Source organism: Amia ocellicauda, chromosome 5 (assembly GCF_036373705.1).
Source record: "Amia ocellicauda isolate fAmiCal2 chromosome 5, fAmiCal2.hap1, whole genome shotgun sequence".
NCBI classification, from domain to species: Eukaryota; Metazoa; Chordata; class Actinopteri; order Amiiformes; family Amiidae; genus Amia; species Amia ocellicauda.
Window position 1 is genome coordinate 562,407 of NC_089854.1, and position 13,769 is coordinate 576,175.

General features: G+C 52.1%; 1 protein-coding gene across 3 annotated transcripts; it reads left to right on the forward strand.

Moving 5' to 3' along the window:
- The first annotated feature begins 3,835 nt into the window (after positions 1–3,835).
- On the forward strand, positions 3,836–13,397 carry LOC136749107 (tyrosine-protein phosphatase non-receptor type 7). Of its 3 annotated transcripts, XM_066703065.1 has the most exons (11): positions 3,836–3,918; positions 4,315–4,402; positions 7,038–7,198; positions 8,037–8,220; positions 8,429–8,513; positions 8,739–8,818; positions 9,312–9,449; positions 9,813–9,923; positions 10,192–10,349; positions 10,706–10,819; positions 11,545–13,397. In XM_066703065.1, exons 3-11 carry the CDS (start codon positions 7,095–7,097, stop codon positions 11,642–11,644), a joined length of 1,074 nt encoding a protein of 357 aa, XP_066559162.1. In that variant the 5' UTR covers positions 3,836–3,918; positions 4,315–4,402; positions 7,038–7,094; the 3' UTR covers positions 11,645–13,397. The 3 variants fall into 3 exon arrangements, with proteins under 3 accessions (XP_066559162.1, XP_066559161.1, XP_066559163.1); XM_066703064.1 differs by lacking the exons at positions 3,836–3,918; positions 4,315–4,402 and adding an exon at positions 5,737–6,548; XM_066703066.1 differs by lacking the exons at positions 3,836–3,918; positions 4,315–4,402 and adding an exon at positions 6,559–6,778.
- The last annotated feature ends 372 nt before the right edge of the window (positions 13,398–13,769 follow it).

A 13,769-nucleotide genomic window follows, 5' to 3' on the forward strand; every position in this document is an offset into this window, starting at 1 on the left:
GACCTGACTGCCTCGATTGGGAGAGGGAGAGAGCGAGAGAGAGGGAGAGGTAGAAAGAGAGAGAGAAGGAAGGAGAGGGAGATAGAGAGAGTGAGAGAAAGGGGAGGTAAGCATTATTCACTGCCCCCCCTCCTCAGAAAAGGAAGTGAAGCCTCCCACCTCTCTCCGCACACCCACGCCTCACCACAGCCCCAACACCCCCCGTGTCAGACGCCGGCCTCAGCAGAGTCCCCCCCCACTGGCCAGCTGCAGAGGCTGGTTCTGCACCTTTTTATACTCAGGCTCTCTGACCTTCTTAAACGTTATTTTTAAGTTAATTGTTTTGTTCCTTGTTAAAATCACAAAGATTTTAAAATTTTTAAAGTGATTTTAAGGACTGATATTTTAATGATTTTAATCACAAGTATTAAAAAAATTGAATTGTTATTATTTTATGAAATGAAAAATACTAAATTCAATAAAATAGTATTCTTAAACGTTGAAGGAATAAAAATGGGACGATTGGGACACTAGAGGGTAGAGTGAGGGGATCTCTTGCAGCTCCTCAGTCACTTGGTGATGGGAGACTGTGTTAGGGAGCACACAGAGCAGAGGGTGATGGGAGACGCAGTGTTGGGGAGCGCACAGAGCAGAGGGTGATGGGAGACACGGCGTTCGGTAGCCCACAGAGCAGAGGGCAATGGAAGGCAGTGTTGGGGAGCACACAGAGCAGGGGGTGATGGGAGACACAGTGTGCAAAGGAGCTGGTCCCAGTGTTTGCCACAGTCCTAGAATCCATATGTTTATTAATATGAGGTTTAAAGAGGCATTTGGGTAGTTTTAGGCCCTTTTTTAAAATACACATATAGAGAGATTTTTATCAGCATTATCAGATTTAAAATAAATGACTTAAAGCAACTTAAAACCCACAGAAATGGAAAATACGTTTCTCGGACGCCTCTGAGTGGGAGCTCGTCTGCTTTTATTGCTGTTAATAACAGGAAGTGAAATTTCACCAAGACAGGAAGTGGTTGCAAAGCCCCCACTTCCAGCCCCGGTGCTGGTTGTCAAGGAGCTGCCTCCCCCGTAGCAACTGCCGGAACACGCCGCGGGCCGGGGGCCGGCTCTCGCCGCCATCACACCGCGGCCTCGCTGCCAGCCACTGCAGCTCAGCTCGACTGCGGCCAGCAGCAGTTTAGAAAACACCGGGGACATGGGGGGGTAGAGAATGACCACATCTGGCTACAGCCGGTGGCAAGCCTCACCCCCACGTCTTATCAGGATGGCTCTGGTGCCATCGATAGCGTATTGGAACTAGCCAAGATAATGCTTTGCATGAATGCTGAATGAGAGAAATAAGCACCCGGTTCTCATCTAATCCTCAACCTCTGACCTCACAGCAGCCCCTTGTCACATCTGTCCACAGAGAAGCTTGTCTGGTGTCGCCCTGGTCCAGAGTATGTGTGTGTCATTGTGGCCGCTCGTGGGGCACTGAGGCGTTGTAAATGCAAGATACTAAACCTGGGGAGATTGAGGTAAAAAGCTGGAAATTACCGAGCCTTCAGGCGCTGGGGCTCAACTGCACAACCGTTACTCCCCACAGTTTCCTGAGTGCAGTGGATCTGGTGGCGATCAGAGAAGTATATTCCTTCAGGCCTGGCATCCCGTTCAGACACAGACAACCCGAATCCTGAATCTTCTTCTGTCACTGGCACCTCATTGTGTGTGTGTGTGCGTGTGCTGGAATGTGTGTAATGTAATCAGACTGTATGTGTGATTGTATAGACTGTATATCAGACTGTTGGTGTGATTGAGTGTGTGTGTGTGTGTGTCAGGAGAAACAACAAGCCCTCAGCAACACTCAGGAACAGCAGTGAATGTCAAAATATGTTGCTGGCGTTCGGCTCTGTGTGTTTGACGACAGAGGAGGGAGCAGGTAATCTCCGGCCCCTGCGGAGCCCAGTGCTGCCGTCAAAATGTCAACGCACTCGTAGTGCAGCCATAACCGTCCCCCGAGGACAGGGACAGGCGCTGGAGATGGGCGGTGCCAGCACTGTGCTGTCGTTAGTGCCGCAGGTTAATTTTCCTTGAGTGAATTCTCCATCTCAGCAACAAATTAAGATATAAATAAATGCAATTAAACTAAATACATAAACAACTAAATAACAGCTTTGAACGTGATTGCAGCTCAATCCCGAGCCGCCCATGGAGCTGTTATATACGCCGGGGGGGCTTCTCTGCACTGAGAGAGAGAGATATCCAGGAAGGAGGAGCGAGGGCCCATCTCCAGGCACTAACCTTCCTCCGAAATGGCTCTTTGCTGCCGAAACGGGAGGGAGCGCACTGCCTGGGCCCCCAGTTTCAAGGCAGTTATTCCTCCCGGATGGCAGGAGAAGTGCCTGCTCGCTCGCAGTGCAATTTCAGTAACGAGCGGAGGACCAATTAACATTTAAGGAACGGCCGCTGTGCTGCCTCCGCCTATTTATGAGCAGAGGGGGGGGGCGGCTCTATTTCATGGCTCGTTGCTCTGCCGGCGTGCGAAATTGAAGGCCAGGTCACATGCTCCTGGGTGTTTCTCAAGTAGTTGACACTTCAGAAACACCAGTCAGCACGAGCACACCTCCGCCCCAGTCCCGGACCCTCCTTCTGTCTGAGCCGATGCGTGAAACTGCCACCCCAGCCACTGGCTCAGCGGGAGCGCCCCCTGGCACCAGAGTCACTTCTCCGGACTGCGTGGAAAGATGTGATGATGGGGCCTTGTGTTTTGAATGTCTGTCTTGTCTGTGTTTGTGCTCCCTCCTGTCATCAGGCACAGCCATCACTTAAAGGGGGAAGATGTACTGAACCCACGCAGCTTATCTCACACACACACACAGACACACACACACACACACACACACACACACACACATGCAAACACACACACACACACACACACTTTTTGTTATCAAGTCATATCTGTGTCTGATTACATTACCCATGATTCCTCTGTTCAGATGATGCACAGCTAGTCTGAAGAAAGTGGTTAGCCGGTGTGTTGGCAATTTTTGTAGCATGCGTGTGCGTTTCATCGCCGCGGCCCATCTCACGGTTTCTTAGTTTGTCTTTACCACATCTTTATTTTATTTTTCCATTGCGAAAGCAGAAACCATGTTGTGATCAGTTTGTGCAGCATCGCTGTGTCCCTGGCTCTCTCCCTCTCCCTCCCCCTCCCCCTCTCCCTCTCTCTCACTTGCTCTCCTACTTGTGATAGAAGAGAAAAGAGAAAATAGAAACTAGAATTAAACAATAACTTATTTTTGTCGCTAAACTATGTAGCTCTGAGCTCTGGTGCTGACTGTGCTGTGGTGTTGTAGTGGTGTGGTGTTTTACTGTGTTGTGTTTTAGTACTGCGCTGTGCTGTGATGTGCTGTGTTGTGTTGTGCTGTGTTGTGTAGTGCTGTGATGTGCTGTGCTGTGTTGTGCTGTGCTGTGTTGTGCTGTTGTGCTGTGTTGTGCTGTAGAGCAGTGCTGTGCTGTAGTACTACACTGTGCTGTGCTGTGATCTGCTGTGCTGTGCTGTGATGTGCTGTAATGTTATGTGCTGTGATGTGCTGTAGTGCTGTGCTGTAGTGCTGTGGTGTTGTGTTGTGTTGTGCTGTAGTACTGTGCTGTGTCTACTGTGAGACTCACACGCACCAATCTTTCTTCAGCTGAGTTCTGTGGAGTGAACAGCGACTCTGTTCTTGAACAAACTCAGACTTCATCAGACAGGGCGGCTCACAGTGGGAAGAGGAGGCGGGGCTTGTGCTGGGGGGGGGAGCTGAATTATTTCCCCATCCAATTTCCCTCCTAATGACTTAATCGCAATCATCACCACAATGTTCCCGTCGGCGGGGGTCTGGTGCTGAAGAGGGGAAGACGACAGGCAGCCGTAGGTCTCCAGAGACTTCAGCACAGGTTTGTGATGGACAGCCAAGGGGCCAAGAGTGTGTGTGTGTGGAGGGGGTATAAACACAACCTCACACACACACACACCTATCCTGCCCAGTGTGTGCTCTGGGGTCTGACAGCAGACAGCTCTTGTACAGGAGGGGGTGTGTGTGACAGCAGAGCGCCGCTGAGCCGAGCGAATGTGGGCCGGAGTGTGTGTGGGAGGCGAGGGGAGGAAGCAGAGGAGAGACAAACCAGAAGAGACTCTCATCAGATCAGCAGCTTCCTGAACATACCCAGCCTGCCTGCAACACACACACACACAAACACACACACACGCACTCTAACTCACTGCCTGTGCTTTTTGTTTTTTCTTAATCGCTCACTCATATTGGGCTGGCGCTTGGCTCTCCGATGCCACAGCCGCTCAGCAGCAGAGCAGCCCACAGCCTCGCCAGGACCAGCACCGGGGCATGAGCAGCGCCAGGGCCCCCCACCCGGCCATCTGAAGGTGAGTCTGGGCCGGGGCTCCCAGGGGCCCCTGAGTGTGCTCCACGGCCGGCCCCTTAGACCCCGTACCCCTCGCTGGGGGGCGTTTGCATATCGATCGGCTGTAGTATCTGCTGCTGTGGAGCGTCTCTCACCCTCTGCTCTCTGTCTGGATGTACGCTTCTGTTGCAGCTTTCTGACTGTTGGTTGGTTGGTTTGTTTGTTTGTTGTGGAGATGCTGCACTCATTTTATTTCTCTTCCTTCTTTCTTTTTTCTTATTTTTTCTTCTTCTTTTTTTCTCGATCTGGTCCTTCGCACTGTGTTGGGCAGTGCATTCTCACTAGTTGTACCTCGGCGTGTGCCCAGGCTTGCGTGTGTCGTGTCCGCTGCTCCAGGCTGGGACTCGGGGGGGTTGATTCCTCAATGGACCCCTTCGGGGGTCCCAGGCGTGAGATGGGGTGGTGGCGGGGGCAGCACAGATGCTGGCAAAGTCACAGGAGAGGAGAAGGGCTGAAACTTTGCTCTGGAGCCACAGGTGGTGTAAAGTCACAAAGGAGACTGGTGTTGGCTGCCAGCAGGGAAGGGCAGAGCGAGTTTCACGGCTGTGCTCCTGTTTCTTTTTAGCAAACAGGGATGTTTGTGTTGCCAAGTAGGTGCCGTGTCACAGCGTGTGCATGTGTGTGTGTGTGTGCTGACTGTGTACCGTGTGAGCAAAAGGAAACGCAGCTCAGAGCACAGGTGGGTCTGTGCCCACGGACACTGCGGCACCTGGGTCGTTGCACCGGTCCTCCAAGTGCAGGGTCACATGACACCGGGTCACCTGACACAGGTGTGCCTCCGTTGCGCTGCAATGAAAACTCCCAGTTAGCTCGGGTGTGGGGGGTGAGAGCAGACATTCTTCACTGGCACACACTACTACATCCACTCTACTACCATTACCACTACTACTGTTACTACTGTTACTAGAACTATTATTTATTGTACTACTACTGCTAGTATTACCTCTACTTCTACTACTGCTGTTACGAACTCTACTACTATGACAACCCTACTACTATTACTATGACTACTACTACTACTGCTGGTATTACTCTTTCTAGAAGTACTCTACTCCTCTTCCACCTATTACTACTAATAATAATAATACTGTATAACATTTCTGTAGCACTTCTCCTAGCTGACTTCACAGCATTGCAAGTATTTGCCACTCCCTCTCTATCCCTCCCTCCTTCCCTTTCTCCTCTCTCTCTCTCTCTCTCCCCCCCTCCCTCCCTCCCTCACCCTCTCTTTCTTTTCCTTTCCCTCCCTCTCTATCTCTCTCTCCCTCCCTCTCACCCCCTCTCTCTTTCTCTCTCACTCTCTCATATTGGAGCTAAGCTACAGGGGAATGCTTAGGTCTGTAACTCTAGAGCAACGCTGAAGTGAAACTGAGCCGGGCCGGGTCAGACAGGGGCCGGGTCAGCGAGGCACCGGGTCAGCGAGGGGTCAAGTTCGCAGAGCTCCAGAGACAGGGTGAGAGACAGGGCAAGGGTGGGGCACGTGTGTCTGCAACGGCTGTGCTGTGTGGTGGAGAGGCAGCACGAGTCGGGATAGCTGTTACAGGAGGGCCGACTACATGAGCAATTTGAGAATATGAGCATTTGTAGGTTTCAACGTATTTGACGGGAGACACTTGAAATCAGAGGAGCTGCACCCCCCCCCCGCCTCACTCCAGCCCAGGTGCCAAAGCCAAGGCTCTGAGATGGAGGGCTGACTGACAGGCTGGGGAGCTGGGAGTCTGACTGCGCCCGCACGCACACACCTGCCCCCGGGCCGCGGCAGAGGGAGGCTGGTCGCGTTTCGACATGTGCCGTTCCCCCGGCTCTGCGTGGCTCCCGGAGCTCCATCATTCTTGGGATTTCTGCGGAGTGGGAGCCCTGCTTCTGACACAGACTGGGAAATATTCTCCACATGTCCGTTCCTGCTCCCCGGCCTGCATTCCTGCTGCTCCCCTCCTCCGCCTCCTGCTCCCCCACTGGGCCTGGACGGACCTGCCACCCGCGCACCGACCACAGCTACAGCAGCAGACACGCACGCGGACACGCACATGCACACGGACACAGGGTGTGTGCGGCCGCAATCTCCGCGGCCTGTCCCTGCTCTGGCACAGCTCAGCACCTGGCCGCAGGTGAGTGTGCCAGATCTCTGCCTAGCAACGCCCTGAGAGGACGAGGCGGAGAGGTGCTACGCAGGGGAGTGCTGGGGCTGGATCTCCGCTCCAGGCTGGGACCGGTGGTGTGGTGACTGGGGGTTGTGGTCAGTGTAGCCAGAGGACTCCCCCACAGGCTGACTGCTTCAATTTGCCGTCAAAGAGCAAGAACGGTGGCTGAATATAGAGGGAAATTCACACAGCACTTTGTGAGCAGGAAATAATTCTGTCTGTGTGAGTGAGTGTTTGAGTGTTTGAGTGTGAAGACCAGAGTCAGGGCTGTGTGTGTGCAGTGGCAGTGTTGTGTGTGTGTGTGTGTGTGTGTGTGTGTGTGTGTGTGTGTGTGTGTGTGTGTGTGTGTGTGCAGTGTTGGCGGTGGTGCTGGGTTGTCTGGACGAAAATAGCCTTCTTGTCTTAACCATCCTATTTCTCTCTTTCTCTCTCCCTCTCTCCCTCTCCCTCTCTCAGTGTGGCATTGAGGAGCAGAGTTGCAGTGGGTGCCCTTCGAGTCCTGGGGGACACAGCATGGTGCAGCTGTGCCCTGCCGCCCCCCCCTCTAGCGCTCCACCCATGGACCAGCACGCACCCCCCCCCGCTGCCCCCCGCCGTCAGAGCCGCCTCCAAGAGAGGTAGGACAGGAGGACCCCCTGCTCTCTTTCTCACTCGCTTTCTTCTTCTCCTTCTCTCCCTCCCTGCTGCCACGAATGAATCACCGGCGCCCCTTCACTCCGTGGCCCTCGCGGGGGCCTGTGTGTGAGCTGTGCATCTCATAGCCCGTGGGAGGCGCTAATCCTGTTGTCTTATCTGTCGCCATCGTTGGCGTTTTATTTTCAATCTAGTTGCTTCAGTCAGGTTTTGGATTTTGGGTTTTCTGCTAAAAGTAAGCCAGCCACACTCACACACGCACACACACACACACTCACAGGGAATATTAATAATAATAATAATAATAATAATAATAATAATAATAATAATAATAATAATAATAATAATAATCAGTGCAGGAGTTAGTAGGCCGGAGTGCGGCAGGGCAGGTGGCGGATTGGCACCGGTCTGCCAAGAGTCTGTCCCTCAGACACATCTCTCCCGGATCCGTCTCCCGCTGCCACAGCGCAGCCGGCTCCCCAGGGCCTCACACCTGACTCAGCCATTAGCACCGAGACCCACCAGAGCAGACAAGAACACTGTGACTGTGTGACTGAGTTTGTGTGTGTGAGACCATGTGTGCGTGACTGTGTGTGACTGTGTTGGTGTGTCTCTGTGAGTGTGTGTGATTGTGTCCATGTGTGTGTTTGTCTATGTGTGTGAGATAGTGTCAGTGTGTGTGACAGTGTCGGTGTGTGACAGTGGCAGTGTGTCCTTGCAGGAGGGGTTTGAATATGTGTGTGTGTGTGTGTGTGTGTGTGTGACTGTGTCTGTGTGTCGGTGTGTGTGACGGTGTGTGACAGTGTCAGTGTCTCTCTGCAGGAGGGGTTCGAATGTGTCTCTGGTGCTGGACGTGAGCTCCCTGGGCACCGTGGAGCCGCTGTGCTCTATCTCCACGCCTCGTGAGATCACACTGCACACCCTGCGCAACAGTCACCGCCCCCTGAGCGCCACCGAGCTGCTGGACGCCGCGGCCGCCACCGCCACCCTGGAGCAGGAGTACCTGGTACTGTCTGTCTGTCCCTCTGGCTGTCTGTCACACTGACATGGTGTCTGTCTCTGTGTGTCACACTGGCTCAAGGGGGGATGCCCTTCCTGGCTGCCATGCACTGCTCAAATGTGTCCCCACGGTGCAGTGTCCGTCTGTGCTCCTCTCGGGGTGAGAGTGTCAATGCCATGTCTAACTCTCGCTCCCCCGCTCTGCTTCCCCTCAGAAAATCCCGCCAAACTTTGTGGATCAGGCCGAGCTGGACATCCCTGGCCGTGCCTTAAAGGACCGATACAAAACCATCCTGCCAAGTAAGTGAGACACACCGGTGCTCGGGAGGTTTGCCCTGGACGGCTGCTGATTGCTCTGCTCGCCACACCGGACACAGTATCCTCAACACAGTAACCTCTCCTGGCACCTGAACGTTATTGCTCTTTTCTAGACCAATATAAAACCCCAAAGCCAGGCACAGGAAGATGTTGTTGGTATCTCTTCAGCACTAGCTGGCACTGAGTGACCGCCTGTCTCTGCTTCAGACCCCCAGACTCGTGTGTGTCTGCAGAGGCCGGGCGCCGAGGGCCAGGGAGACAGATACATAAACGCTAACTACATCACGGTAGGGAGCCAGCGTGCTCACTGACTCTCACTCTCTCACTCTCTCACTGTCTCACTCTCTCTCTCTCTCTCTCATTCCCTCACTCCCTCACTCTCTCACTGCCTCACTCACTCGCTGTCTTACTCGCTATCACTCGATCACTGACTCACATTCGCTAGCTCTCTCTCACACTGACTGACACTCACACTCACACACATTTTCACTCCCTCACTTAATTTCCATGCAATTCTCATTGTTTCAAAAGTCAGTCAGTCAATCAGGCAGACAGACAGACAGACAGACAGACAGGTAATGAGACAGACAGACCTGTGGGGTTTCCTCTCCTGCTCTCCCGGTTCTTTGCAGGGACGGCGCTGCACTGTGGTAACTGTCAGAAAACCACACAGCGGCGGTTTGGAAATGGAAGGAGAAGTGTGAACCCAGCTTCCTGCGCAGCAATGGTACGCTCCCCCACTCCAGCTCTGCTCAGATGGCTCTCTGTCTCCCCCCGCAGGGCTACGGTGGCACTGAGAAGAGCTACATCGCCACACAGGGCCCCATGGTCAACACTGTGTGTGACTTCTGGGAGATGGTGTGGCAGGAGAAGAGCCCGGTCATAGTGATGATCACTAAGCTGAAGGAGAAGAAGGAGGTGAGGCTTTGGCTTCTAAACCCCATAGTCTGATAACTAATTATATTAATAATAATTATAATTCTGCAAACGACTAAAAGCCATTTCTGTTATATCTTTATTTGTACATATATGTGTAGCTGTTTCACACCCAAAGCTTGGTGTGTACATAGCATTTATCCCCTACCACCTTCACGCCAGCAACAAACAAGTCGCAGTTCAAATAAGACGGTGCTCTGCCACGCAGGTGTGGGCTCCATGTTGTGTGACCTGTGCTGACAGCTGTTCCTGATGCTATAAAAATAATAAGAAAACAACAACTGAGTCTCCGCCCCCATTGCCCAGCCCAGCTCTGAGCCTGACAGGCCTCTCCCTGTGTTTCAGAAGTGCGTCCTTTACTGGCCAGAGAAGGAATCGACGTACGGCCGCTTCGAGGTGTGCGTGAACGGCGTGCGAGAGTGTGATGGCTACACGATACGGGACCTCACCGTCAAGGTAACGCACCCCTACTCTCCAACCATTCCCCCCTGGCATGGGCCCCCAAACCCCCAGACCCCAGCCTGTATGTGAGTGTCGTTGCTCCATTTCTCAATTTTTCTAGTCTGCCACTCTCATGCCTGTACTACTACTACTCTCCTGCTACTACTACTAATGTTCCTACTCCTCCTCCTCCTCCTCCTATTCTAGTAAGAGTCTCATGCCTACTCTACTGTGACTGCAACTGCACTGTTCTTCTACTACAATGATACTCTTGGTCCCACAGGTGCAGAGTGAGAGCCTCCGGGTGAAGCATTACTGGTACTGCTCCTGGCTGGACCACCAGACGCCAGCCTGCGTGAAGCCTGTGCTGCGGCTGGTCCAGGAGGTGCACGAGACCCAGCGGGCCCTGAGCAGCCAGGGCCCCACCATTGTCCACTGCAGGTACTGCCCAGCACTGAGCACCGCTGCACCCGGCCCAGAGTAGAGGTGCAGCACAGTGCCAGCCTTGAGGTGTGGGGTGCTGTCGGTCACACTGGGAGGGTGTGGAGTACTGTGGGTGGCAGGACCATGGGCCACACTGACAGAGTGTGGGGTACTGTGAGTGGCTGGACCTTGGGTCACACTAGGGGGATGTGGGGTGCTGTGGGTGGCTAGACTGTGGGTCACACTAGGAGGGTGTGGGGTGCTGTGGGGGTTTCTGTGGGAGGAGAGGAGCAGGAATGTGCTTCTCCTCTATGTGCTGTCTGTGGGGGTTATGTCTGTATGCAAACTCACTGTGTGTGTATGTCTGCGTGCAGTGCAGGGATTGGCCGCACGGGCTGTTTCATTGCAACCAGTATCGGGTGTCAGCAGCTGGAGAAGACGGGCCAAGTGGATGTCCTGGGCATCGTGTGCCAGCTGAGGATTGACAGGTGAGTTTGCCCATCTGCCCCCCCACCACTCTGCTACTGCAAACTGCACACTGCACACTGGACCCTCTACACTGTACACTGGACACTGTACACTGCACACTATACACTATACACTGTACACTATACACTGTACACTGTACACAGAACACTGCACACTGGACACTACACACTGCACACTGTACACTGTACACTGGACACTGCACACTATACACTACACACTGTACACTGAACACTGCACACTGGACACTGCACACTATACACTGGACACTGCACACTATACACTTTACACTGTACACAGAACACTGCACACTGGACACTACACACTGCACACTGGACACTGCACACTATACACTTTACACTGTACACAGAACACTGCACACTGTACAGAGAACACTGCATGAACTCTGAACACTGCACACTGCACACTGAAAGCACAGCATGTTTGATTGTTCAGGACAGAACTCAGCCTTCCTCCATGGAATCCTTAATTAACTTACAGTAACTGAAATGTGTGGATCTGTGGGAGAGGTGGAGAGGTAGAGGGGTGGAGGGGTTGGAGGAATAGGGGCTGGGTATTGTATATATCTGGATCAATTCATTATTTTGATGTTGTTACTCACGGCAGCATCCAGTGCCTGTGTGCCATTTGATTAACCACCGTGTGTGTGTGTGTGTATGTGCGTGTCTGCATGTGTGTCTTTGTGTCTGTGTGCTCCTCTCCACAGGGGAGGTATGATCCAGACGAGTGAGCAGTACCAGTTCCTGTACCTGACCCTGGCCCTGCACAGTCGCCAGCTGGCCCAAGCAGAACAGGAGCCACACTGACCCCCCCCCAAAGAAAAACACACACACACACACACTGCCCTCTGTGTGTGGAGGGGGTGTCCTGTGTCCATACCTCTGATGTGTACCAGGGGGAGTTGACAGGATCTCCGCACCTGGGACAGAGTGTGCCGATGGATCTCATCTTCTGAGCCGTGGCTTCAAGCCACCACACACCAGAAACTCCTTATTTTTATAGTTCCTTTAAAAAACAGACTTAATTTGTCTTGTTTTATTTTATTTTATGGCCCGTGTCCTTCTCTGTGTCCTCCTCCTTTCCCCACCTCCTTCTCTCATTTGCAATATTGAATGTCCCTCAGACTCAAGGACAACAACCCGCCCTCTGCACCTTCTCTGCAGGAAGGAGCAGAGCTCTGATGGACACTTTATTATTATTATTATTATTATTATTATTATTATTATTATTATTATTATTATTATTTTAAGGCTTAGAAACACTTTCATTTAGGGGTTACAAAACCATCAATGCATCAGAAAAACAACATCAACAACAACTGTACAGCTTCTCCGGTGTCAGTGCTCACTCTGCTGTCTGTGCTCACTCCGGTGTCAGTGCTCGCTCCGGTGTCTGTGTTAACTCCGGTGTCTGTGCTCACTCCGGTGTCTGTGCTCACTCTGCAGTCTGTGCTCACTCCGCTGTCTGTGCTCACTCTGCTGTCAGTGCTCACTCCGGTGTCTGTGCTCACTCTGCTGTCTGTGCTCACTCCGGTGTCAGTGCTCGCTCCGGTGTCTGTGTTAACTCCGGTGTCTGTGCTCACTCCGGTGTCTGTGCTCACTCTGCAGTCTGTGCTCACTCCGGTGTCTGTGCTCACTCTGCAGTCTGTGCTCACTCTGCAGTCTGTGCTCACTCCGGTGTCTGTGCTCACTCTGCTGTCAGTGCTCACTCCGGTGTCTGTGCTCACTCTGCTGTCTGTGCTCACTCCGGTGTCAGTGCTCGCTCCGGTGTCTGTGTTAACTCCGGTGTCTGTGCTCACTCCGGTGTCTGTGCTCACTCTGCAGTCTGTGCTCACTCTGCAGTCTGTGCTCACTCCGGTGTCTGTGCTCACTCTGCAGTCTGTGCTCACTCCGGTGTCTGTGCTCACAGGGCCTGGATGTTGTGATGTTGTGCAGCACTGTAAAACTGGAGACAGTGAGATCATCGCCAACCTGTGACCTGCAGTCCACCCGTTTCTGTTCATAGGTAGTGAATATAACAGTGAGGCTGTTACGCCCCACACGCCTCCCAGGCCTTGAGATGCAGCACATGATTGTTCTCATCTTTATTTTTATGATATGATTAGAATGAGATTTCTCTATTTTTCCACTCGAGAATTATACGCTTTTGGAATTAAAACCGATTAAACCTATGTTGTTTGTGAGGGAATTTGCGGTAAAATGACAGGACTCGCCACCTGCAGGAGCTGTGAGGGGGTCAGTTTCCCAGAAGCCTCCACTCCAGCACTCTCCAGTGGGATTCGGAAATCCCGGAAGGCTCTGAATTCCCATCATGGCTCTTTTCTACTGAGTGAACTGGTGTAACTTTTTTCTATTTCAGGAGGTTTTATTATGATTACATTTTTTCATTTTTATTTTATTTGTAAAAAAAAGTTTTATACAATATCTGATGTAACCAGCAGCAAGGGAGTTTAACAAACAACAAAACTGTGACTTAAAACATGCCTGCAAACAAGAGAGAGAAAGAATGAAAGAAAGAAAACAGCTGATGGGGGGCAATATAATAAAAACCTTGAATCCAGATATTTGTATGCCATTATTTCTGTAGAAAAGTATAGTTACTGCTTCTTATCTTCACATTTAGCATAGACAGACAGATATTGATATGGAATAGACTGTAGTTTTTATTTTGACCAGTATGTGTCTTTTGGGGAGTCTGAAAGGTGTTGTAAACCTCTGAATTACAGGAATGTATAGGGGGGGATAGGAGGCTATAGGAGTTTGCTGAACAGCATTGTTAAATATGTATATATGCGTAAACAAAGATGGAGGGCAGATTTTTAGTTTTTGTGTACTGTGCATAATTAATAGCAGGGTGTAACAGCGGTGCAACAGCCGCCAGTGGCCCCAGTGACCGTGTCTCCGGGCGGCAGGCGGCGCTGTGGTGGAAACC

Coding starts and splice junctions, on each gene's coding strand:
- LOC136749107 (XM_066703064.1), top strand. CDS start 6,468: ATGCACACGGACACAGGGTGTGTGCGGCCGCAATCTCCGCGGCCTGTC. Junction 8,514..8,738: donor ATACAAAACCATCCTGCCAA/GTAAGTGAGACA, acceptor TCTCTGCTTCAG/ACCCCCAGACTCGTGTGTGT. Junction 8,819..9,311: donor TAAACGCTAACTACATCACG/GTAGGGAGCCAG, acceptor CTCCCCCCGCAG/GGCTACGGTGGCACTGAGAA.